At 46.9% G+C, this 25,798-nt stretch overlaps 1 protein-coding gene across 3 annotated transcripts in view; it reads right to left on the bottom strand.

Moving 5' to 3' along the window:
* Positions 1-5,066: 5,066 nt before the first annotated feature.
* The window catches only part of LOC138579460 (glyceraldehyde-3-phosphate dehydrogenase-like), a 1,247,463-nt gene continuing 1,226,731 nt past the window's right edge, over positions 5,067-25,798 (bottom strand). For all 3 annotated transcript variants that reach the window (XM_069649792.1, XM_069649794.1, XM_069649793.1), the window contains one exon: positions 5,067-5,351. In XM_069649792.1, coding sequence (XP_069505893.1) covers positions 5,282-5,351 — 70 coding nt within the window. In that variant the 3' untranslated portion in view covers positions 5,067-5,281. The remainder of the gene's footprint in view (positions 5,352-25,798) is intronic.

Genomic DNA, 25,798 nt, shown 5'->3' with positions numbered 1-25,798 from the left:
CTTCCGGTTGATACTGGTGGCGAACAGATCCACCTGAGGGGTTCCCCGAAGGACGAAGATCTCTTGAAGGATTTCGTGAGCTAGTTCCCACTCGTGGGAGACTCTGTTCTGCCTGCTCCGTGCGTCCACCGTCAAGTTCTTCTCTCCGGCTAGGTGAACTGCCAATTGAGAGATTCCTTCTTGAATTGCCCAAAACCAGAGCTGCATTGCCTCTCTGCACAGTGGTAGTGATCCTTCGCCTCATCTTTTGTTGAGGTAGTGCATGGTCACTGTGTTGTCCGTCATTATCAGGACATTATTTCCCTGTACTGATGGCAGGAAAGACTTCAACGCTAGTCTGATCGCTCCCAGCTCTAATAGGCTGATGTGTAGTCTGGACTCCGATGGAGACCAACGACCGCTGATGGTCAAGATTTAGCATGGGCTCCCCACCCCGTGAGTGAGGCATCCGTGACTACTGATATCTCCGGCCATGTTTGCCAAAACTGTTCTCCTTTCAAGATGTTCTCCCGAAAGGCCCACCACTGAAGGGCTTGAGCTACTCTGACCGTGATTAGTAGGAGATCTGACATCCTCCCTGAGAATTGTGACCACTGGGTCCTTAGCGCCCACTGGACGGATCTCATCCTCAGGCGAGCCTCTGGCACTAGGAAAATGCAGGATGCCATGAGGCTGAGCAACCTCAAAAAGTCAAAGGCTGGTAGACGTTGGACATTTTGTAATCTGGTGACCATCTGTAGAATATCTTGAACCCTCACCTCTGGTGGCGAGGCTTTTCCCGGGGATATGTCCAGGACTGCTCCAATGTACTGGAGTCTCTGTGATGGTATCATCTGTGACTTCTTTAAGTTGAGGGAGAAGCCCAGCTTGTGGAGGAAGTGGCAAACATAATCTAGATGAATCTGACCTTGTTCCAGGGACACTGCTCTGATCAACCAGTCGTCCAGATAGGGGTAGACATGAATCCCTTCCCTCCTTAGACTTGCAGCCACAACCGCCATTAGCTTGGTGAATACCCTCGGCGGAGGTCAGCCCAAATGGCAGAACCCAAAATTGATAATGAGAGTTGCCAATGGTGAACCTCAGGTACTTCCTGTGCTTGTGATGGATTGGCACATGAAAGTAAGCATCCTGGAGGTCTAGAGATACCAACCAGTCCTGAAGCTGGAGGGCCTGAAGGATCTGAGAAGGGGTTACCATCTTGAACTTGTCTTTCCTGAGGAATTTGTTTAATTCTCTGAAGTCCAAAATGGGTCTCAATGCTCCATCCTTCTTCGGTATTAGAAAATAGGGAGAATACCAACCCTTGTTCCTCTCCGCTACAGGTACCGGTTCTATGGCACCTTTCTCTAGCAGGTCTAAAATCTCCGGCATAGGGAGCGGGTCTGGAAGCTTCAAAGGGTTGTTCCCTGGTGGATGACTCTGAGGAGTGTCTAGGAAAGGCAGGCAGTAACCTTGGGCAACAGTTTCCAATGCCTAAGCATCTGACGTAATAGCCTGCCATTCTGTCAGATGTTGAGTTAACCTGCCTACTACTGGTGTTTTGTGTGGGGAGACCTCAGAGGGGTTTAGAAGCGGCTGACGCAGATCCAGAGGGTAAAGTGGCACCTGCTGATGCAGGTTTTTTACCATTGACTCATCCACCACGGGTGAATCGTCTCTGGGCCCTTTGAGCTGGCTGCCCTCTGCCTTTTCTGAATGAGGAATAAAAACGCAAGGGCTTCCCCCTTCAGGACGTACCTGGGGGCGACTTGGAGCTTGACGGATTGCAGCCCCAAGTGATTTTGCTGCCGCCTTTGATGTTTGAAATCTTTCTAGGGTGTCATCAGCTTTTTTGCCAAATAGAGAGGTGCCGTCAAAGGGCATATTCAGAGGCGTGGCTTGCACGTCAGGAGCAAAACCAGACTTCCGCAACCACGCAAATCTGCGGATTGTGGTACTCGCCACCATGGCTCTGCTGATGCTGTCAGCAGAGTCGATACCTGTTTGGAGGGACTCACACATCGCATCCTTCCCATCCTTGATGAAGTTCAAGAATGCGTCTCGTTGCTCCCCTTCTGGGAGACAGTCAGCCTCTGATGAAGCGCTCTCCCAAAGGGTGTGGCTGAATCTAGCTAGCGTGCAAGTGGCGTTGATAGACTTAAGTGCCATACTGCATGCTGAAAAGACTTTAGACATGGCATCAAATCTTTTGTCGTCTCTGTCTTGTGGTATAGTGGGGTATGCCGATTTACTATTTGACGACGTCGCTGCCTGCACTACTAAACTCTTTGGAGTTGGGTGCTTACTTAAATATTCAGGGTCTGAGGCAGATACTCTGTACTTCGCAGAGTTTTTTTATTTACTGCAGGGATAACTTCAGGTGTTTCCCAATTTGCAGCTATTTTTCTCTGCAATGCAGCATGAAAAGGGACTATAGGGCCTTCTTGAGGCCCTTTATCTAAGATGTCAGTAAGATCATCTTGCTGGAAAGAGGGTGCAGGTGTTGTCTAACCCATAAATTGAATAATTCTAGCCATAAGGGCAAGGCATTTCTGCATGTTCTGGTCTAGCAAATTCTGCCTCTGGAGAAGTATCTATGCCAATGGCATCTTGTAAAGATTCTTGTAGATCTTTCAATCTATTCTCCTCAGAAATTAGTTCCTCTGGAATGGGTACTGTTGTTCTTTGTAACCCAAAAGCTATCTCATTGTCACAGTCCTCCCCTTCCTCATATATAGAGGATAAAGCTCTGAAATAATCAGATCTTGGATAAGGGGTAAAACACATTTCCAGAGCAGAAGGAGCCAAATTAGTGGATACTGCTTGGGAAAAGGTTGTTGATGTAGACGTTACAGGTCTCGACAAACCCGCAAATGGCGTCGAAAAACTCAAAAAGGGCCTCGATGTACTTGAGAGGACCGGAATCCTACTCTGTGTCGTCAATATTGTCGATGCTAGTCTCGACGCCTTGGGCGGGACCTTCGTCCCCTCTGGTGCCGGTGGCGTAGTTGAGGTTGGAGGCCTCAAGGACGTATCCTTCATCGGGGTCGATGACAGCGTCGATGACACAGATTTGTGCATCGAAGGTACCTTTGACGATGGCGTTGATGACGCAGCATTACCCGATTACTTTTTGTCTTTACTCAAGGGTTCATGACGCTCTCAAGGGTTTTTGTTCGCCGGGTTTGACGACTCACAGCGTTTTTGTTTTTCAGGTCTTTCACCCGGGGTAACACCTCTAGGCCTCTCTGAGGGGGACAAGGCCGCTTTCACGAAGACCCGAAGCATTTTCTTGCAAAAATCCTCCCACTTAGCTGGAGAGCTGTGTTTATTGGGGCAGGTGACCCTTTCTGGGGAATTCGAGGATGAAGAAGAGGGAGATCTATGACGTCTCTTCTTAGAGTGTTTCGATTTCAAAGAGTGATGGGAACCGCTTCGAGACCTCGATCAGGAATGTTTCTTTCGGTGGTGAGGAGACGAATGTCTCGACTCAGCGGAGGACAATTTTGAAGGGGTAGAAGATTTAACTGTCTTACCTCTTTCTAGCTTCCCCCTACGCTCCTTCAAGGCTTTCACCGTCATCGACATGCAGTCCTCACATTCCAAACACTGGTGCTCTGATCCCAGGCACCACAAACAGATCCTGTGAGGATCCGTTAATGACATCTTTTTACCACAATCTCAACATTTCTTGAAGCCGGACCGTGGCGTCGATGTTTTGGACAAAGATGCCATCGTAGGATATAGTATTTTTTCGAAAGAGTTCAAAGATTTTTCGATGAGTAGAACCGAGCGTTGCGTCTCTGAAGCTTACAAAGCGTGGAAAAACAGAACTGAGCAACGGACGCTGTGCGAGACTCTTTATACCCATGGTGACATCGGCACTGATACGGAAGCCTTCGAGGGACACGGACTTGAGGGACGTCGACACACAGCGCCCTCTACTGAGAAAAAATCTCTGAGGCAAGTAAGCTGGAAATGGATTTATCAAAGATATGGAACACGTGGGAGGACACAATCCATTCGAAGGGTATTTTTGACATCAGCTTTGTTAATCTTTTCCTGCAGAGAGGCTTTCCAGGAATACCATTGGTACTGTTTTCATTTTGGAAATTGGAAAGTGGAATGTTTTCATCCTGTGAAGAGGAACTGTTACTAGTGATTTTTTTTATTTTTTGTGAACTTTTGTTTCTTTGGAAATTTGTAAGACTTTTCTTTTCCTTGGAAGAAGTGACTTCGGGACATTTCTGGGGTAGCAATATCTGCCCAGAACAAGCAGAAGTCATCCAAGATACAGGTGGTTTGGTAACCTTTAATTTATATTGTATTCATGTTTATTTTGATGATTTTATGTTGTTTAGTGTGAGGGTTAGTATTGCGAATGCTAGGAGGTTTTCCCTTAAAGGCTAGACTATGTAGGGGATCCCCTGGTACAGTAGGTTTTGTGTATTTTTTTGTTTCAAAATAAAATGTTGAACCTTGAGAATACTAAACAAAGTCTTGAGTCTCCCCCTCACAATAAGCACCGACGGTTTGGACCGGTTCAAGATGGCCACTATGTGAAAATGTGAAATACCCACTGTCTGAACTCTTCCTACTTCTCCTGAATTGAGGAGCTACTGGAGAATGGCCCCGATTTCCTTTTCGGTGATGTATTCTTGGAGGAGTCTCCTCTATCGTTATCTGACAGAATCAGCAGCATTTCATTCTGGAGGAAGAAGATGATTGGTGGGACTCACTACAAGAGTGAGATATCTTTAGTGATTCCTCTATTCCTTCGCGTTCCTCTGTTTCCTCTCTAAGGACTAGGGCTCTGCCCTTGCAATTTCAGTGATTCTCTGGCCAAAGAAATCTTAGTTACTTACCTGTAACTGTATTTCTCCATTTTTCATATATTTGCATGCTTGAATATTCCCCGTCGTCAGACTGGGAATCCCAGTCTGACGACGGAGAATATTCAATCATGTGAATCTATGAAAGAACCAATGCTGGAGAACTAATGTTGCTTGAAACAACCACCCTTCATTAAGCAAAACTGTATTACAAGATCCACTCAAAGAAGCTTAGCAGGCAAGGAAGACAGGTTGAGTTTTTTAACTTTTGACATTCATAACAATATAGAATTTTATTTGCACAGGCTTCTCAACACAACCATTGACTCTGGCACCTACAACTTAAACACGTGATAGATCTGTCACAAATTGCTTTATCTAGGAAGAAATCGATAAACACAAAGGCGAGGGATTTTGTAATGCAATGAGGTGGTGAAATGCAAGGAGCATCTAACAAGAAGCTGCTTTTATTCCTTGGTAATCATGTAGCACATCAGGTCTACCACGCGGTGGCTGTATCCGAATTCATTGTCATACCTACAACAATAGGAAAAATACAATTGGTCTTTAAGAAAATATAATAGGCCATTCAAAGAAGTGGTTTACATTTTAGTACAAGTTACTCCCATTAGTGACTAACATACTTCTAGTTCTTAAGCCCCTTCCCTCTATAATTGCAGGATGTCATCCCCTGTAAGAGGGACTGGGGGTACCAGAGTTTGATGCAAATCAGCAAATAATCTTTCAAAAACAATGTGGGATGCATGCTTGGTAATATATGCAGAATGCACAGGGTCTCCCTTGCGGATTGGCCACTTCACAATAACCAGTCATTTTACGAGGGTATGGCCAATCTGATGCTTAATAGTGGGCCAAGAGGACGGCCCATATGGGGCAAGGAGATTATAGACTAGGAGTACAGTAGCCATGAATAAAGCAAGGTTACTTACCTGTATGTACATTTTTCCAGCATTGGTATCTTTTATAGATCCACATGCTTTTAGAATATTCCCCAAGGCCAAGGTGGAAATCCCAGTTTAAAAAAAGGAAATGTTACTCACCAGAATGACTCTCTTCCTTACTCCTATGTCCGATCCACTTTCTTCCATAGTGCATGGGCGATTAAAATGCACCACCCACCACCAGGAGGCAGGAACCTAGCTGAATCATCATGTACAATGTTTTTAAGAACTGCCTGCCCAAAGGTGGCATCTGACAGTAATGGTGGCAGAAAGCAGAAGAAGATGCCCAAGCAGCAGCTTTGCTGATAACATCCCTAGATATGTGTCTTTGAAAAGCCACCACTGTAGCTTTTACCTTCACCAAGCAAGCATGAATAATGTGGAAAGTCAGACGAACAAGTTACTTACACCTGGTAACATTCTTTTGACTGGATGTTCCTCCCATGTATTCTTTATCTTTGATATTCGATATCCAGCTTCAGCTGCTTCGGAATTTTTCAGCAGACGACGCCTGGGCATCTATGCAGTTGGCTGGATGACCCTCGAGGGCCTCTGTCTCGAGTATTGTGCCATAGAAGGTATATATGGCACGTGCAGCGCCCATTGGGTTCTGTTCTGTTTTTTCTTTCTGTAGAACTACCCATATAAGCACAGGTTTGACCGTACTAAGCTTTGAAGGAGCGAAAGCTGTAATAGCATGGGAAATTCTACTGTAGGGTAGGTTGGGAGGGCTATGAGGAATATGTGGGAGAAACATCCAGTCGAAAGAACGTTACGAGGGGAAAGTAAATTGTTCTTCGAATGGATTGCGTCCTCCCACATATTCCTCATCTTTGATAGACTTCCAAAGGAGAAATTACCTTGCCGTAATGTTCTATGGATTCTTCTCCCGCAGATTCCTCATCTGATAGATATTCCCTCCAGCTTTGCTGGTTTGGAAAATGTTCGACGGGGGCTTAGTGGCTTAGTGGACCTCGACCCGGCCGTCGACCATCGATCCATCTTGCTCAGCGTCTGGTCGTCATCTCCGGACATGACATCGGGCATCGTATAAGTAGCACCTCACTATGCCCCTATCTCAGTTCCCCCTTTTTCCAGAGTACCACATACTGCATAGGAAATAGAGAAAACAAGCGTGAAAAGGAGCCCTTTCTAAAAAAATTATCAATTAATTGCAGCCCTCCGAAGGAGGAACAATAGAAAAAGAAACACTAGTAGTAGTGTCAGAAAAAATTGTTTGATTTCAGGACGCGGCAGGAAGACAGAAAAACGGGACACAGAGGACAATCTCCAAGTCATTGTTATTTGAAATAGAAAGATGCGCACCAACCACCGACTTTCTCAGTGGGGATGGGTTGGAGGGGAGATGAGGAATCTGCAGTAGAAGAATCCATAGAAAGAACATTATGGTAAGGTAATTTCTCCTTCAATTGATTGCTTTTCTCCCACAGATTACTCATCTAATAGACTCCCAGAGCAGTAAGGAAGGAGGCGGGCAGAAAGTCAAACTAAGAGATTCTGCAGAACTGCTCTGCCAAAACTCACATCGGAAGTGCAAGCCACTTGCAGACTATAGTGCTTTGCGAAGGTATGCAAAGACGACCATGTTGCAGCGCGACAAATCTCCCAGACAGGGACTCCCCTCTGCAATGCGGAGGATGCGGAGACTCCCCCTTGTGGAATGGGCCCTGATGCCGGCTGGTAATTCTTTCCCAGCGGTCTGGTAACACTCCTCTATGCAGAGGATCATCCAACAGGATAAAGTCTGCTTTGTTATGGGCAAGCCCTTACAGGCTCAGGAAAAAGCCATGAAGAGCTGGCCAGCTCTCCTAAAATCAGCTGTTCTGGCAACAAAGTAACTCAGTGCCCTCTTAGGGTCAAGCCGATGGAATGGTTCCTTCTGTTTAGAAGGGTGAGAAGGAGGATAGAAGACCGGAAGGTCGATAGATTCTGACAAGTGAAATTCTGACACGACCTTGGGAAGGAAACCAGGACTTACCTTGAGTGAAACATTTTCCCGGAAAAAGCATGAAGAGGGTAGCCTACAGAATAAGGCTTGTAGTTCACTCTACCGCCTAGCGGATGTGATTGCCACTAAGAAGGCTGTTTTCAATGAGAGAAGGTGCAATGGGCAAGAGTGCATAGGCTCAAAAGGAGCCGCCATCAGAAATGTAACGACCAGATTAAGATCCCAATCTGGGACAACAAAGGGAGTTGGCCGAAACTTATTTACAAGGCCTTTCACGAATTGTGCCATTACCGAGATCTTGAAAAATGAACCTTGATCTGGGGATCTTTTAAACACAGACAAGATCGCCAAATATCCTTTGACTGTGTTAACCTGAAGGCCTACACAGGCCAGTGACAGCAGAAACTCCATCACTGCAGCGGTGGGGCAAGAGATGGGGTCAATCGCATGTTCCCTGCATCACACCTCAAATCTTCTCCATCTGCACGTGTATAAAGATCTTGTAGATGGTCTGCGTGCAGCCAGCAACATCTCAAGTACTTCCTCAGCGAGGTCCCAGTCATCATATCTCATCCTCTCAAGAGCCACGTATGTAGGTTGATGGATTCCGGGGTCGGATAGAGCATCCGGCCTTCCGACTGGGTTTGGAGATGGTGTGAGGTGGATAGATCCAAGAGGTCGGAGTACCATGTGCTCCTCGCCCAGTCCAGGGCGATCAAGATCATGGTCGCTTGAAACCTCTGAGACCTCCGGAGAACCCATGGAATGAAGGGAATCAGAGGGAACTTGTATAGGAAAGGGAAGGTACAAACCACCAAAAACACATCCCCCAGTGCACATTTCGCTTGGAATTCCCTTGAGCAGAACAGTTTGCATTTCCTGTTGGACTCTGTTGCGAAAAGATCCACTGCTGGGGTACCCCAGAGAGAGAAGACCTCCTCTAGGACTTCCTGGCACACTTCCCACTCGTGTGAGACTGTGCTCTGCCTGCTCAGAGCATCCACCAAGTTGTTCTCTGTGCCGGCCAGATGAACTGCCGAGACCAAGATCTTGTTTTCCAGCAACCAGAACCAAAGCATCATCGCCTCCGTGCAGAGGTGGCGAGAGTGCACTCCACCTTGCTTATTGAGCTAGTGCATCACCACTGTGTTTTCCGTCAGAACGAGGCCATGTTTCCCCTGCAAAGACGGGGCAAATGCTTTCAGGGCTAGCCTGATAGCATCTAATTCTAGCCAGGTGATGTGCCACCTGGCTTCCATTGCTGACCATAGGCCGCTCACTTGAAAATCCTCACAGTGAGAGCCGCAACCCTTGAAGGATAGATCCGTGAGGACTCGGGTCTGAGGCCAAGGATGTAACAGTTGTAACTCCGTTGAGGTTATCAATTCCCAAAAAGGATATTTAGAAAAAACACTAACCTGATCGGATGCCAACGTGTTCAGAGCAGCAACAGCAGAAGAGAAGAATCACCCCGGAATCCCTGTTCCCCCTAGTATCGAACATAAAAGAATCAGTGAGGGGAAACACGGACCCCAGGGAAACCCTCTGGGGAAGAAAACCCTGGAGATCTTGAATCAGCCTTCTTATAAGGACGTCGGGACTGGTTGTCTCTCAGGATGGCCCTTCTCTAAGTGGCGAGTGCAAAGAGACCTACAGGACGAGAATAACAGGTAAGTATACGGAAAGCAGAATGAAGGGTAAATTGATGAGGAAAGTACGGAACTAACTTTGGAGATGACTGGAGTTAGATCCTTCGAATGGGTATTCCTGGGCCGTCGAAGGAGTGGTATTCCAAAGAAGAGGGTAACAATTGAAAAAGGGAGAATGGTAAGTGTGGTTCTAAACAAAGAAAAGAAAGACCAAATGTAGGAATTGGACTTACTTCCGAAAGGCAGAGCTTCTGACTAGAGCAGAATATCAAATGGAGAGCCCTGCTTGAAGAGAGGAGGGAATTCCCTGGACTGAACGAAGGAGAGGAAGTGAGCAGGCCAAGACGAGATACAATTCTATAACAATAAGGAGTGTTAGTGAGAAAAAGATAGTTGACTAGCTGTCGATAGAATAGGGTTTGAAGTTCTGAATCGTAGCGAACTTACGGAGCATCACATTCAGCAGAAGCGACACGTTGAAGCGGAGTTCCGGGTTCCTTAAGAGGGATAAGATGACTGATCACGTGTTCCTGATGGCAACGTGAAACAACTAGACTGCTGGCATAGGATTCTCTTGCTATATCGGAGTTTCCTCGAATCATAGCTCCACACAGGGACCAATGCCGCCTAACCTGCCATCGGCGAAAAGGTGTAACAGTATGCCCCCTCCTCAGGGGAGGCGAACCCGGTTTACCCGGGTGAAGGCGAAAGAAACGGCGCACCAATCGAGGTGCATGTACTCCTGATGCCGGTTCCCATGTTCTGTCTGCAGGGGAGTAACCCTTCCAATCAATAAGGAATTGGAGACGGCCTCGACGATATCTGGAATCACAGATACCGGCAACCTCATATTCATCCCCAGAAGAAGTCAGACCGGGAGGAGGTAAAGGTTTGGTGGATCGAGGGAAACGGTCTGGTACATCCAGCCTGATCTGGGACAAGTGGAAAACAGGGTGAATGCGAGACCAAGAGGGAGGTAAAGACAGTCGCACTGCCACTGAACCGACCCGTTCTAGTACCTCAAAGGGTCCAAAGAATCTTTGGGATAGTTTGGAAGGGATCAGATGTTTGGGCAGAAAGCGAGAGGCCAACCAAACTTTGTCTCAAATTTGGCTCGGCTTGACGGCGTTTATCAGCATATTTTTTGCCATGATCTTGTGCACTTTGCAGTGCCACTCGTGCCGTTCGATGTCCCTCTTGTATATCAGCTATCAAACGGTCTACTCCAGGAATTTGTGAGGAGGTTGAGGAGATGGATTGCACAAATGAAGGATGATATCCATAAGAACAGTAGAAGGGACTTGTCTTTAATGCTGCATGCTTGGCATTGTTAAAGGCGAACTCTGCAAAAGGTAAAAGCTCTACCCGGTTGTCTTGAGCAGCCGACACAAAGCAGCAGAGGTAGCCTTCTAATGTCTGATTCAAGCGCTCAGTTTTCCCGTTGGTCTGGGGAAGATATCCTGAATTTAGAGCTCTCTTGATGCTTAAGGCTTGGCAAACTCCCTTCCAGAAACAGGATGTATATTGCGGTCCTCTATCTGAAATGATAGTATCAGGAAGACCATGTCTTGAAAATATTTCTGAGATGAATATTTTAGCTATCTGGGCATTTCCTGGAAGCTTGGGTAATGGAGTGAAGTGGGCTATCTTGGTAAAGTAATCGACAGTGACCATAATAGTAGTGTTCAGAGAAGAAGGTGGAAGATCGACAATGAAGTCAGTAGAGATGACTTGCCACGGTCTTTCTGGTATAGTCATGCGGGTCAACAATCCGAAGGGAGGAGACCCTAGTGTCTTCGATTGAATGCAAACACTGCATGCCTTTACATAATCTGTGACGAGGGTAGCCCACCAAAAGTGACGTTTAATCAAATCAAGAGTAGTTTGAATACATCGATGTCCCGCTGCACGGGTGTCATGACACATTCGAAGAACCTCCAATTGTAATGGGTATGTAGGAATCAATACTTGGCCTTCATGAAAATACAATCCCTGATCTCTGGTTAGATGGTAGGAAGTAGCTAATCCTTCACACAGTTGACTGTGATTTGAGGTTTCAGATTTAAGGGCTTGGAGAAAATCCAAAATGATGGAGATAAATCGAGCTTGGGGAAACATTTTTTCAGAACAGAATCTAGTAGCATGAGGATTCTTACGGGATAAAGCATCCGCTCGTAGGTTCTGATTCCCTGGTAAAAAGGTGAACTCAATCCGATATGGGAGAAAAAAATGTGCCCATCTTGCTTGCCTGCTATTGGTGGTTTGAGCCTGCTGAAGTACTTTAAGGTTTTGATGATCAGTACGTACCACTACTGGAAAGGGGGAACCTAATAAGAGATGTCTCCATTCTTCAAAGGCTTTCTTTATAGCCAAACGCTCCTTTTCAAGTACTGAATAATTTTCTTCAGAATGAGTGAATGTCTTCGAAAGATAGGCTACAGGTCTTTCGTCACCAGTACTTGATTGTTGCAATAGGACCACCCCTAGCGCATGATGAGAAGCGTCAGTTTCTACAATAAATGGACGAGTCTGATCTGGAGTAACCAAGATAGATGCAGAGGTAAAGAGACCTTTCAAGTATCAAATGCCTGTTGAGCTTGTTCATCCCACTTGAAACGTACGCCATTCTTGAGTAACCTTGTTATGGGTAAGACAGTCTCAGAATAACGAGGAATAAACTTTCAATAAAAGTTTGCAAATCCTAGAAATCGTTGGATCTCTTTAACCGATGTGGGGGATAGCCAATCTAGAACGGCTGAAACCTTCCTCTGGTCCATGGAGATACCGTGAGCTGATAGAACAAATCCCAGGTAGGAGATCTGTGCTTGATGAAACTCACATTTTTCAGCCTTACAATACAATTGATTAGCCTGAAGGCGCTCCAAGACGATGTTCACATGATGAATATGATCCTCCTCATTTGCAGAGAACACTAGGATATCATCCAAAGAGATGATTACAAAATGAAGAAGAATGTCGGACAATAAATGGTCCATAAACCTTTGGAAAACAGCGGGTGCATTTATCAGTTCAAAAGGCATCACCTGATACTGAAAGTGTCCAAAAGGTGTGCGAAAAGCTGTTTTCCATTCGCCTCCGGGGGCGATTCGGATCAGATGGTAAGCCCCGCGAAGATCTAGTTTGGTGTAAAATGCTGCTCCTTGAACTGCTTCTAGGATGTCTTTAATCAGTGGCATTGGGTACTTATCTGGGATGGTGATCTTATTGAGTCCCCGATAGTCTATGCAAGGACGTAACTCCTCTGAGTCTTTCTTTGGGATAAAAAAGAGAGAGGCCTCAGCTGGAGATTTGGACTCAGTAATTAACCCATTCTGTAGATCAAGATACTCCTTGAGAGCCGCTTTTTCTTTTTGAGACAGGACATACATCCGTCCGAACGGAAGAGGCTGATCGGGAAGCAGGGCGATGTGGCAATCATCCCGACGATGAGGTGCTAAAGAGGGAAAAAGGGGTTTTGAAAAAACCTTGTGGTACTGTTGATGACATTCAGGCACTGTCTGTAACTGATTAATAGAAGAAGTTGTGGGAGTACTGGAAATTTCTGATGGAACTTGAATTCCAACTGCCTCTTGTGATATACAATGGGCTAAACAATACTCCAAATCCAAAAAAAAGAGTCCCTGCTGTCCAGTTTATAAACGGGTTATGAGTGCGTAGCCAAGGGAGTCCCAAAATGACAGGAAAGTGGGCAGCCTTTATCAGATCGAAAGCCAAACTCTCCTTATGTGAGGCAATCATCAAGTCACAGGACTGGTCTGTTCTCTAATGGGTCCAGATATTAAGGGACTGCCATCTACTCCCTGGATTGGAGTGGAGCAAGATTTAAGAGTCCTTGCTATGCCATTTGTAGCTGCCCACTGGTCATCCAAAATGTTTCCAGCCGCCCCACAGTCAAGTAAAGCTGGGATATTTTGGATTAAACGATCTGGAAGGCTAAAGGTCAATGCTAGCACAATCATAGATTGGTGGAAGACGGGCTGTTCAGGAGACACTCCTAAAGTATGTGGGGAACTCTGAATAGATTTCCCTACCTTGGTTCCCTCTACGGCAGGGCTTTGACGTTTCCCGCCATCTGAGGTTTGGTTCTGCGCGGAGGAACAATCGGGCAATCACGTAATATGTGAGAAGAGGAGCAACAATACATACAAAGCCCCAGTGTCTTCCTTCGTTCTCTTTTGGTGTTTGTTAAAGGACCCTTGACAAATCCTATCTGCATAGGTTCCTCACCCGTAGGGGCTTTGAGAATACTAGGCAGAGGATCAGAATGAGTACGGATTCCCTTAGGCTTCTTCTTTTCATGCGCCCTTTCTTGAAGTCGGTAGTCTATTTGCATGGTGAGGGTTATCATTTCAGCCAAGTTGGCCGGTCGAGGAACTTTGGAAACCTCGTCCTTCAACTCCTCAGAGAGTCCTCGGCGAAACAAAGTTAAGAGACCATCATCTGGCCATCCAACCTCTGAGGACAATTGTTTAAACTGGGTGATATAAACAAGAAGGTCCTTGTTTCCTTGGTGGAGATCAAGAAGCTTCTCTTGTATAGTAACTGAAATTTCCTGGCGACTAAACATAGATCTCAAACTGTTTACAAATGCTGGGTAGGAATCTAATACTGCGTTACCTGACGTAACTAAAGGGGTAGCCCAAGCTAGGGCAGGACCAGATAGATGTGAGATCAAAAATCCCACCTTATCTTTATCGGTTGGGAAGAATCTGGGTTTAAATGTGAATTGCACGGTGCAGCTATCCAAGAATTCCTTGAGTTTATGAGGATCCCCATCAAATCGGCCCATACTCAATGAAATTGAGGGAGTCTCAGAAAAAGCTCGGGTCACCTGTTGCCTTAATTGAGCATTATCCTGCTTGATAGCTTGCATTTCTAGTGACAGAGTGCATAGCGGCCATTAATTGCTGAATTTGCTTCTCCATGTTATTGCCACCCGATCTTGTCAGCTATATGGCGTCGCTTACTGTAACAGTTGTAACTCCGTTGAGGTTATTAATTCCCAAAAAGGATATTTAGAATAAACACTAACCTGATCGGATGCCAACGTGTTCAGAGCAGCAACAGCAGAAGAGAAGAATCACCCCGGAATCCCTGTTCCCCCTAGTATCGAACATAAAAGAATCAGTGAGGGGAAACACGGATCCCAGGGAAACCCTCTGGGGAAGAAAACCCTGGAGATCTTGAATCAGCCTTCTTATAAGGACGTCAGGACTGGTTGTCTCTCAGGATGGCCCTTCTCTAAGTGGCGAGTGCAAAGAGACCTACAGACGAGAATAACAGGTAAGTATACGGAAAGCAGAATGAAGGGTAAAATGATGAGGAAAGTACGGAACTAACTTTAGAGATGACTGGAGTGAGATCCTTCGAATGGGTATTCCTGGGCCGTCGAAGGAGTGGTATTCCAAAGAAGAGGGTAACAATTGAAAAAGGGAGAATGGTATGTGTGGTTCTAAACAAAGAAAAGAAAGACCAAATGTAGGAATTGGACTTACTTCCGAAAGGCAGAGCTTCTGACTAGAGCAGAATATCAAATGGAGAGCCCTGCTTGAAGAGAGGAGGGAATTCCCTGGACTGAACGAAGGAGAGGAAGTGAGCAGGCCAAGACGAGATACAATTCTATAACAAAAAGGAGTGTTAGTGAGAAAAAGATAGTTGACTAGCTGTCGATAGAATAGGGTTTGAAGTTCTGAATCGTAGCGAACTTATGGAGCATCACATTCAGCAGAAGCGACACGTTGAAGCGGAGTTCCGGGTTCCTTAAGAGGGATCAGATGACTGATCACGTGTTCCTGATGGCAACGTGAAACAACTAGACTGCTGGCATAGGATTCTCTTGCTATATCGGAGTTTCCTCGAATCATAGCTCCACACAGGGACCAATGGCGCCTAAGCAGCCATCGGCGAAAAGGTGTAACAAAGGAGGCCAGAAGGGTTCCCCGCCAATAGACTGCTGCGATCCGCCCAACAGGACAGGTCGTTGACCACTGAAGCGGACACTTTTCAGGAGATCTGAAAGAGTTCCGAAGTACTGAGACCACTGATCCCTCAGTAACCATTGCAGGGATCTCATGCACAGCTTGGCCTTTGGCACCAGAAAAATGCAGGAGCCCACGAGGCCTAAAAGGCAGAGGAAGGAAGCCGCTGGTAGGGTGACATTGTTCCGGAATAAATGCACCATCTGTGTCAAGCTGAGTACTCTCTCCTCGGGAGGGAAGGCCTTTCCCACTCAGGTATCTATGAATGTTCCGATGAATTGGAGCTGTTGGACTGGTGTCATCTGGGACTAAGTTTAGAGAGAAACCCAGCCTGTGCTGTCATAAATCTCCCCTCGTCTCACCTGTGATCAGGATCTCCCTTGTTCGGCCGCAGGACTCTTCCTATGGGTGGTTCGGGTCTTGAATAGGCTCGCCCGAGCCTCGTCAGGTTGCAGAGCGCGTTCAGAGTTCCGGGAAATTCGTGGTTCCAGGGTGTCCAGGATTAGCGATAAACAAGCAATTGTAGGGAAGGACTGGCCGCGAGGCCCTCCTCACCTGCAGCCTTCTCCCCAGGTGAGGACCATGACTCGGTGGCCGTCCCCTCATGCCACCCGGGCCCAGGTGGAGGAGGGGTCACCCGCCGACGACATTGCCCACACATATCCGTTCCCTGCATATACCAAAATTCAGTTAGGCCTAGAAGCCATCTTGTTTAGCAAACATGGCGTGAGTTCAGCACACTGTAACGAGGCCCCCACCTTTGGAGGGCCTTTCATGCATCTCTGCCGCCGCAGTAGCCCTGGTAGATCCGCTGCGAGCGCGTTCCCATGAGAAAGTCGGATATGAGCTAACCCGAGATGCTAACACTGTAACATTTTATCATCCACAATGTAATATTGCACCCTGCATGACCTGGTCCGCGAGGCCGGGGTGACGGAAAAAAAAGCTGAAGCATCACTATCTGAAGAAAGTAGAAAATAATTCAAGTATTGGTATTAACGAACTACCTCGGTTTAAACAGATCCTGTAAACTGTGAATAAACCATAAAGATGTAACGTTACATGATACCACCCCAGGTCTGGACTAGTGCTGCTACAACCACAGAGAAAGATGTAGACCAAATGTATAGCCTTTGTTTACTCATATATGTTTTCTTAATCACCTAAAGCAGCGAGCATCAATTTCTGTAGGCCATAACCTAGAACGACCTCGTGTAACGTTTAATGTACATAAAATAATCACATCATGTAGTAAATATAATGTTAGGTAACGAAAAGGTACTCGGACCGACTGTATTAAAGAAATGTGTAACGAAATGGAAATATATATGTGTGTTTAAATAACATCAAAATAAGGCGGAACATTATAAAAGTTCTGCATTCAAAAGTTAGCAACGCACGAGGAAAAAACCTTTGTGAGTATATGCAAGGCCATTCTCCCTCCCACCCTACCAAGCCTGCCAGATAAGGAAGCTAAGGCCTGTGCCGCGCTCCCTCACCTCCCCCAACCAAGCTGGAGCCGCTTCAGAGAGTCAGAGGCCCCGGTACCGCACCCAAGGCCACAGCCCACCACCTGTGTTATTTACAGCACGGTAATAAACCCACGTTTTGAATCCACTGATCTACCAGCACCCTCTCGTAAAGTCCACAACCCTCCCCCTAGACCACCCCAAGAACGACCCCCATCACTGGGACAAGACACAGAGACCCATTTATATAATAACTTCTAACGCGGCAGACAGGCATGTACCAGTCGGCTCAGGCCCCAGAACTCAGCCCCTCGACCTAAAATACCGGTCAATAGGACACAGGTAAATCTCACCCCAACCGACAATCACCGGACCTCTCAAGAGGTGCATTCCTCATGTGTTGCGTTTATTTTATAAGACAAACTGCCGAGCGATTTATTGATGAACTTAGATGTCGTTTCTTGAATAACTGCAGTGTGCATGGCCTAGGGCAAACGAGTCAGGAAAGGTATTCATCTTTGTCACAGGCTGCCCCAGCATACCAACACCGCTCGGATGACCTCAAGCTGGCCTGCCAGGCCCAACCCAACCCACGAGGCTGACCAGTGACGTCCTCACGCCAAGACCAACCACGCTGCAGCAACACCTATAGTTAGTCGACGCCACCCAATCCCAATTAACTTGTGCCCCCTATAGTGTGTAGGTTCTGATGACGTTTTTTGTATTAGAAATACGCCTGTCTTTGCTATTGTCAGACAGAGCGCTCTCGGAGGTTGCAGAGTTCTTTGCATGCCCTATTCTTTGGATAAACTCCCACTTACGCTCACCCGCACTCTGTCTTGGTCTTATTCCCACTACGGGAGAGTCCCTTATTGTCTCTCATTGCGGGGAGGATCGTGCTGAAATTGAGGGCGCTTCCTTTCAGTGGTGACCCCGATAGCGTGATATCTCCAAATTATTTTTCCTAACTCCTTTCTAACGACCCCCTTGTGGCACGAGAATCTCCGGTCGAGAAGGGATACGCACGGTGAGCCGGCTCCGGGAGGCTGCCCGCCAACGGCGACCGGCACAATAAGAAGTGCGCACTCAATGAGAAAGGGTACGGGATCCCGATTGGAAAAAAATCCCCTTTGAGTGCCGCTCGCCGGAGCCAGGGGCTGACCGTTGAGTTACCGGTGACACCGCCTGGACGGACCCAGTTTCGGAGACTATCGGTTCAAGACGGGCACGTGAGTACTGAGTGCGAGCGATCGTAAAGGGGAAGGGAGGGGAAACGGTGAACAGGAGAACGGGGACAGGTAGAGGAGAAGAATAACGGGGGTCTACTAAAGACGGGTCTTGAAACTTTCTTTATCTTTTCTTTGCATATGGCCATTAGGAGTAAGAAATAAGTGAAGTGGTAGAAGTGACGGAAACCTAGCTCCGAAAGGGGGTGGAAGGCGGCGCCGCATAGTGCTATCTAAACTAGTACTGGGAATATATGAAGAAGTAAGAAATAAGTTATTGGTGTCTGGCAAAGGGAGACACCGGGAATATTTTTTAGTGATTGCTACTCTCTCTATTTCTTTTTTTCCATTCCACGGGGCAGGGGAAGAAAGCGAAAAGGGTATAAGATAAATATACTTGTAGAAGAACTATAAAATAGGGAGCACATTTTGAGGAGTGGGGACTAAGTAGTGGCACGTACAGACGTGAACATAGCAACCTTAGCAGAAAAACAGGGACAGCTGGCCAGGGAGGAAAGGGAGGAAATAAGACGAGGTGTGAGTGGAAAGGCATTGTGATGGGTGCGCGCACCGTGTGAGTGTTGGAGACGACCGGTTGACCGCGAGGTGGCGCCAGAGAGTGTTGACCATAACTAGTACTTGATCAGTTGCAAGCGGAATCACATGAGAGTGTATGGGAATGGGAAGGAGATGAGCTATGGTGAGTGCGAAAGGATTTGCGCAGTGAATAAACTTGGGTGATAATATTTGAGACGTCCGCTCTTGTCTGTGCCATAAAGGTATACATACACATATCTACACCTACCTAAAAGTAAAGAAGGTGGACACGGCTGTGTTAGTGATTTAGAGGATGGGGGCCGAAACTCCCTTGTCACATATTTGTAAGAGCTTACCGGGATACGCTGAACGAATAAATAAATATCACGATCAATGGGTAACAGAATTGAAGGGGGAGGGTCTGCCCCAGATTTGGCCCGAGGGAGGGTCTTTTGACAAAAGCGTTCTTGATATGGTACGAACATGCATTAGCCTCAAGTATAAGGGGAAACAATGGCAAAATAGGAAGGAGATATTAGACCTCTGGAGATTGTTTGAGGAGGTACCCCCACCCAAAGCTCCGGCACCAAATATTGATCTACCTTCCACCACAGATAATCCATTGATGATTCCAAGAGAGGAAAAGGAACAGCTAAGTACAGCACAACCTGCGGAGGTGATTAGTTTGTACCCGATATTACCTAAACCAGCCCCCGCAGCAGGATACAGCGACCCTACGTATGTGCCTCCCCCCACAACTGGTACACCACAAAGACCAACAGCCCCCCCGCCATACGAAAGCACCAGAGAGCGCGCCCAGGGAAGCACACAGAGGGTGGATATAGAGAAGCTAACGAGTGACTTAGAGTCGAGGCTTACTGTGGCAAGGGATGAACTCTCAAGAATAAAAGACATATGTGAGCGCACAGCGTGTGCCCCCACACAATCAGGACGCACGTCTAGAGCGTCGAGCGAAGGTAGACAGATTGAGGAAGGATGGAAAAAGGGGGAAATACTGTTCAGGATTGAGGAAGAGCCGACACGAATAATAGAGGTAGGAGCAGTAGAAGGGAGCATTGGTGATGTATCACGAGAGAGAGGGATCAGAGAGGACTTGTTATGTGATGTCAGAGGAGGGTTGGATGACAGTGATAGGTTGAGTATGGCAGTGGGAGGGGAAAGCGAGGAAGTGGACGGTGCATGTTCGCTAGGGACTATAGACGACGAATGGATGGGACGACTAAGAAATAGGGTGGGGAAGATGGCGTCATTGGAGTCAGCAGCGACTAAGGAAAGGGAGGGTGCAACTGCAAAAGGGAAGTTACAACTTCCATTGATACACAGAGGGGGGGGAGACCAAACTATATACCATGGGCTCAGATGGATAAGGCTAATTTAATGAAATTATTGCCCCAGCTGTCAGGAGGGGCGAGCAAGTGGATATATGCATTTGAGAAACATACCGCCGGCATACCGTTGGCAGTAGGCGATGTGAAAAGCCTACTAGTAACCGCAGTAGGAGATCAAGCGGACAGAGTATGGGCTAAGGCTGGTTTCCCGGCCGTGACGTTAGATTGTGATCGTCATGATGGGGCTTCCTTTAATACAGTACGAGCAAGGGTGTGGTACGCGCTGCGGGAGACATTCCCAGATACCCCTGATTTACAGTCAGTAATGCAATGTACAATGAATGACGGGGAGGATGCTATGGATTACATTCTCCGGGTGCAGGAGATGTGGAGAGCGGAAACGGGCACGCCCTGGCACCAATCCACATCTCTATTTTATTTAATCATTAAGAGAGGGCTCCCAAAAGAGGTGCAGAAGGCACTCGATAAGATAGCGGGCGTTGAGGCGAAGGGGTGGCCAGAGATCCAAAGTATAATAGTGCACCATTGCAAAAGGATCAAAGAGAGAGAGAGGGAAGTAGCACAGAAAAGGTTGGCAGACGAGGCAAAGTTGGTACAATCAAAACTAGTGAAGGTTGCAGCAGCGGTAGCAGGGCTCCCACTCATGAGGGAGGGAGACGAAGGAGAGGAGGGGCAAATAGCAATACAAGGAAGAATAGCAGCAAATTGGGCAGGACAAGGACAACGACAGTGGACTGAGCAGGAGCAGAACGGAGGTCCAACGTGGCAAGAGTGGGCCCCAAGAGGGGGAAGAGGTGGGTACCGGGGCCGAAGAGGAGGACAAGGGTATGGAGGAATGGGAGGTAATGGGTGGCAGGGTCCCAGAGGTCCACAGGGGAGCTGCTGGAATTGTGGGAGATGGGGGCACTACTCAAGAGAGTGCAGGAGCAGACAAAACAACGGGTTCCAGGAGACAGAACAGTACGGTCACCCCCACCCAGGAAGCCCCTACGGCCTCCCCATGGGGCAATACCAACAACCAGAAAATGTAGGACAAAGAAGTAACGCACAACTACACGGACATCAGTACAGGACACAAAACCACCCACAGAATAATGACAATATGCAATACACGCCAGGTAACACTTTCGCCACAGTAGCTAACGGAGCACCTGCTCCCGCACCTTACAGCGGGGTGTCAGTAGTTTCGGGGAACATTTTTGATCAAGGGGGGGCAATGAGACACCCCGCATAGGACAGCCCACAGAGAGCACTTGCGTGTCCAGTACTATCTACGACCCACAATGCATCAGAGGAACCATTGATAGGAGCGCAGATAGGAGACAAGCAGTTCATATTCATGGTGGATTCGGGAGCGGAGAAATCATGCATTAGAGAGGGCCGGTTCCCGTTATCTAATAGAACGTTAGAGACGCAGGGGTTCTCTGGGGCTGTAATTGAAGTTCCTTACACAGAAGCATTGGATGTGACAGTGGGGGGTAAAACAGTGAAAGCACCCTTACTGTACTATGAACACTCTCCCATTAGTTTGCTGGGGAGAGATCTCTTAAGCAAACTAAATATGACAATATCATTCACAGGGAGCGGTATCGTATGTTCGACGCCAGGCATATGCCCCCTCCGCATATTAGCAGTAATACACGGCCACACAATTATGCAAGAGATCAGAGGGTTACCAAGAAACGAGGAGATGTTTGTTGAGGGCATGAGAACATTGGCTCTCATAGTACCAGAACTAAAAAGGATGGATTGGAGGATTCCAGCCGAATTCCTCTTCCGCCCCATAGCAAGCCCCGACACTGCTCTCGGGTCAGTGGTATCGTTGGATTTACACGCAGTACACGTGTCAGCAAACAGAATATGTGTGATTGGCGTTGACATGGAAGGATGTGAGTGGCGGACAGTACTGTGTACAAATGCAAATATCCCACTGAGGGAGCTCTCGGACGAGGAGCTATTTTCAGACACTGAGACAGATGGCGAAATAGTGATGGAACTAGCAATGCCGTGTGACATTGTAGTTACAGCCAGAAAAACTCAAGTTGAATTAATGGCAGTAGTAGGAGCACCACATGCATTTTTTGATGACGACATGAGGTTAGTACCCACTAACATATGGACAAATGGCCCCCATGACGTGGGGTTATTACATGGGGTTCAGCCTGTGGTAATAAAACTGAAACCGGGAGCAATTATACCCCGGGTAAAACAATATCCATTGTCACGCGAAGTAGAAGAAGGGATCAGAGAGACACTAGATGCACTGCTAGCACAAGGAATAATAGTGCCCTCAAACTCCCCATGCAACACATGCATTTACCCGATTAAAAAGGCGAAGGGAGGTTCATGGAGGATGATACAGGATTTACGCCCACTCAATGATGTGATTCAGAAGGAGTTCCCTTTAGTCCCGAACCCATCAACAATACTGTGCAACATTCCGAAAACGGCATCCCACTTCACAGTTATTGACTTAAAAAATGCATTTTTCTCGATTCCCTTAGCAGAGGAGAGCAGGTACTTAGCAGCGTTTACACTAGGGGGGAGGAGGTTCGAACACTGCAGACTACCACAAGGATATTGCGAGAGCCCAAGCATATTCAACAGGGTACTACATGAAGATCTGGGGAATTTGTCTGTAGAAAGCACAGTGATTCAGTACGTTGATGATTTATTGATCTGTGCACAAACTGAGGAAGAGTGTAGAAAGGACTCAATAACACTCCTGACATTATTGGCCAATAAAGGGTACAAGGTGGACAAGGGGAAGTTACAATACTGTCTGACAGAGGTCCTATACTTGGGACAGCTGATATCAAAGGATGGCAAGCGGATCATACCAGACAGGGCACAGGCGATTAGAGCAGTTGGGGAGCCCAAAACAGTAAAAGAGATGCAGAAATTTCTGGGTATGTGCAACTATTGCCGAGCATGGATATTGGATTATGCAGCATACACGAGGCCCTTGTTACAGGCACTAAAAGAGGCACAGCAGGAAAACAAACACATAGAATGGACAGAAGAGATGAACACAGCATTTGACTCACTAAAAGAGCTGATATCAAGCGCTCCAGTACTGGCAAATCCAGATTATGGGCGCGAATTCTTCTTATTTTCACACTGCAAAGGAACACTGATGACAGCAGTATTGACACAAAAGACATCGTTAGGGCACAAACCACTGGCTTACTATAGTGGCACCCTAGACGCAGTAATGCAAGGTCATTTCGCGTGCGAGCAATCTCTAGCTGCAGCCGCGTTCGCGATTGAGAAAAGCGCCACGATAGTGATGGGCTGTCCTGTGACACTGTTTGTGGAACACTCACTCTTTGCAATATTAGAGCGATCAAAGAGCACATTGACAACACAACGCGCCACAGCATATGAAATAATACTGTCCAGCGCAAACATCCACATAGTAAGATGTAAAACAGTGAACCCAGCCACATTCATCACAGAGGCGTGCACCGTAGAGGACATGCAAAACCACAACTGCGCTACGTTCACAGGTGACGAAGGTCAGGATCAAGTGATTTTTGAGAATGCCCTGAACGAGGGAGAGGTATATTTCGTGGACGGGTCAGCATCAATAGATATGGAGACAGGAGAGAAACATGTGGGTATGGCAGTTGTACGATTAGAGGAAGATGAATACGAGACACTAGTGCAACACCGCCTCCCATCCCACTATTCAGCCCAAGCAGCAGAACTAATTGCGCTAATAGAAGCATTGCATGCCGCCAAGGGGTGCGCAGTGACAATATATACCGACTCAGCATACATGACAACGACAGTACACGGCGGGTTGGCACGGTGGGGGCGGAGAGGGTTCCGACGAGCAGATGGAACACCAGTTCAGCATGCAGAACTATTGAAAGAACTGATTGAGGCTCTGCAAGACCCCACGGCAGTGGCCATTGTAAAATGCCAAGCCCACACCACAAATACAGATTTTATATCTTTGGGGAACGCGGCAGCAGACGCCGCTGCCAAAGAAGCTTCGTATTTACAGAAAGGTGTAGTAGGAGAGTACATGTTGCACCACACAGCAAGCCAAGAGGTCCCCACAGGATACAACATGATGCCCACACAGGAAATAATAGAGCTGCAAGAGGGAGCTAGTGCAGAAGAAAAATTGCTGTGGACTAAAAGGGGATGCAGCAAATCGCCGACTGATTTGTTGTGGCGACAAAAAAGTTCAGGAAAAGCGGTAATGCCAGTCACATTGTTAGAAATAGCATTTCAACAACTACACTTTCCCGCACATAACGCAAAGCAACACATAATGGCAGAGATACAAGAAGATTGGTTTGCACCTTGCCTCCATGAACACGTCACAAGACTGGCTTTAGAATGCACGACATGTCAGATTTACAACTCAGGTATGACATTGCGCACACTGAGAGGAACGATACCCAAACCAAATGGCCCATTCAGAGAGCTCCACATTGATTATGTAGACATGGGAGAAAGATGTAACGGGGCTCGCTACATGATTGTGGTTGTATGTCCATTTTCGAGATGGGTGGAGGCAGGCCCCTGTGCGCGCCCTGATGCGAAGGGCGCCGCGAAATTCCTAGTGCGGGAAGTGTTCCCGCGCTGGGGGATTTGCGAAGTTATTCGCTCAGATAACGGCACGCATTTTGTTAATGAACTATTCAAGGAAGTGACTACCCTATTGGGAATAAAGCACAAATTATGTTCGATTTATCATCCTCAAAGTAATGGCGTAGTGGAAAAGATGAACGGTCTGTTAAAAAGCAGATTGTCAAAACTGTGTTTTTCCCTTAAAAAGACCTGGATGTACTGCCTGCCTTTGGCCTTGTTCGAGTTACGAAATCAGCCAAGTAAAGACCACCACTTGTCCCCGCATGAGATCGTCACGGGAAGGAGAATGCACACAGCGCATTCACCTCTCCGTGAACGTTCTGATGCACACAGAAGTGCAGCGATATTAGGAGAGGAGTTCACAGAGTACTTGAGAAAACTGACACGGGCAGCGCGCGTAATTGCAAAGCAACTAGCCCCCCCCTCTACAAGGGAGGAGGGGAACACAACAGAAACAGAGACAATGCCTGAAAAACCATTACAACTAATGCCTGGTGACCTTATATATGTCCGAAGTTTTGTGCGAAGGTGGAATGCACCACGTTTCCATGGCCCTTATGAGGTAGTGTTTTGCACACCCACAGCAGTAAAGGTAAAGGGCCTACGATACTGGGTGCATTTGACAGACGTACGCAGAGCTTATAGCGCCGTGGAAGGTGAGGTACAGGACGAGGCACAGACAACTGCGGACAATGAAGTTGTGCAGAATGGATGATGGGAATTTTGTGTGCATTAAGTGATGAACACTGAACGCGAATGGCGCACGACATGTGTACTGAAATAAACCTGTGTATATACATATATATATAATTTTTTACAACTTTTGAAGGTTTTTGTGGTCCTTTTTGGGTTTTGGAGAAGTTTTCTTTTTTTCTCTCTCTCTCTCTCTCGACTTTTCTCTTTATGTATGAAATAATGTACTGATAGTAATATTTGTAAAGTTACCTTGTCTGTGGACATACCCCCTCCCTCACCCACTCCCATACTTTGCCGAAAAAATTTCACAACGTTCTAAATGTTTACATGCTTGTACTTAATGCACTTTTATGTCTCAAACAGGATTTACTATGGCATCGAATGGGCAGCCTGCAACTAATAGATTTGTTAGATTTAGAGAAATGTTAGTAGATAGATTGACATATTCATACGAATGCGGTTTATCAATGTGTGTTATTGTGTTCTTCATCTCAATATT

Source organism: Ambystoma mexicanum, chromosome 3p (genome assembly GCF_040938575.1).
Source record: "Ambystoma mexicanum isolate Mex_15411 chromosome 3p, UKY_AmexF1_1, whole genome shotgun sequence".
Taxonomy (NCBI): Eukaryota; Metazoa; Chordata; class Amphibia; order Caudata; family Ambystomatidae; genus Ambystoma; species Ambystoma mexicanum.
The sequence above is the reverse complement of the archived record's forward strand: the minus strand, read 5'-3'. Positions and strand labels throughout refer to the sequence as shown.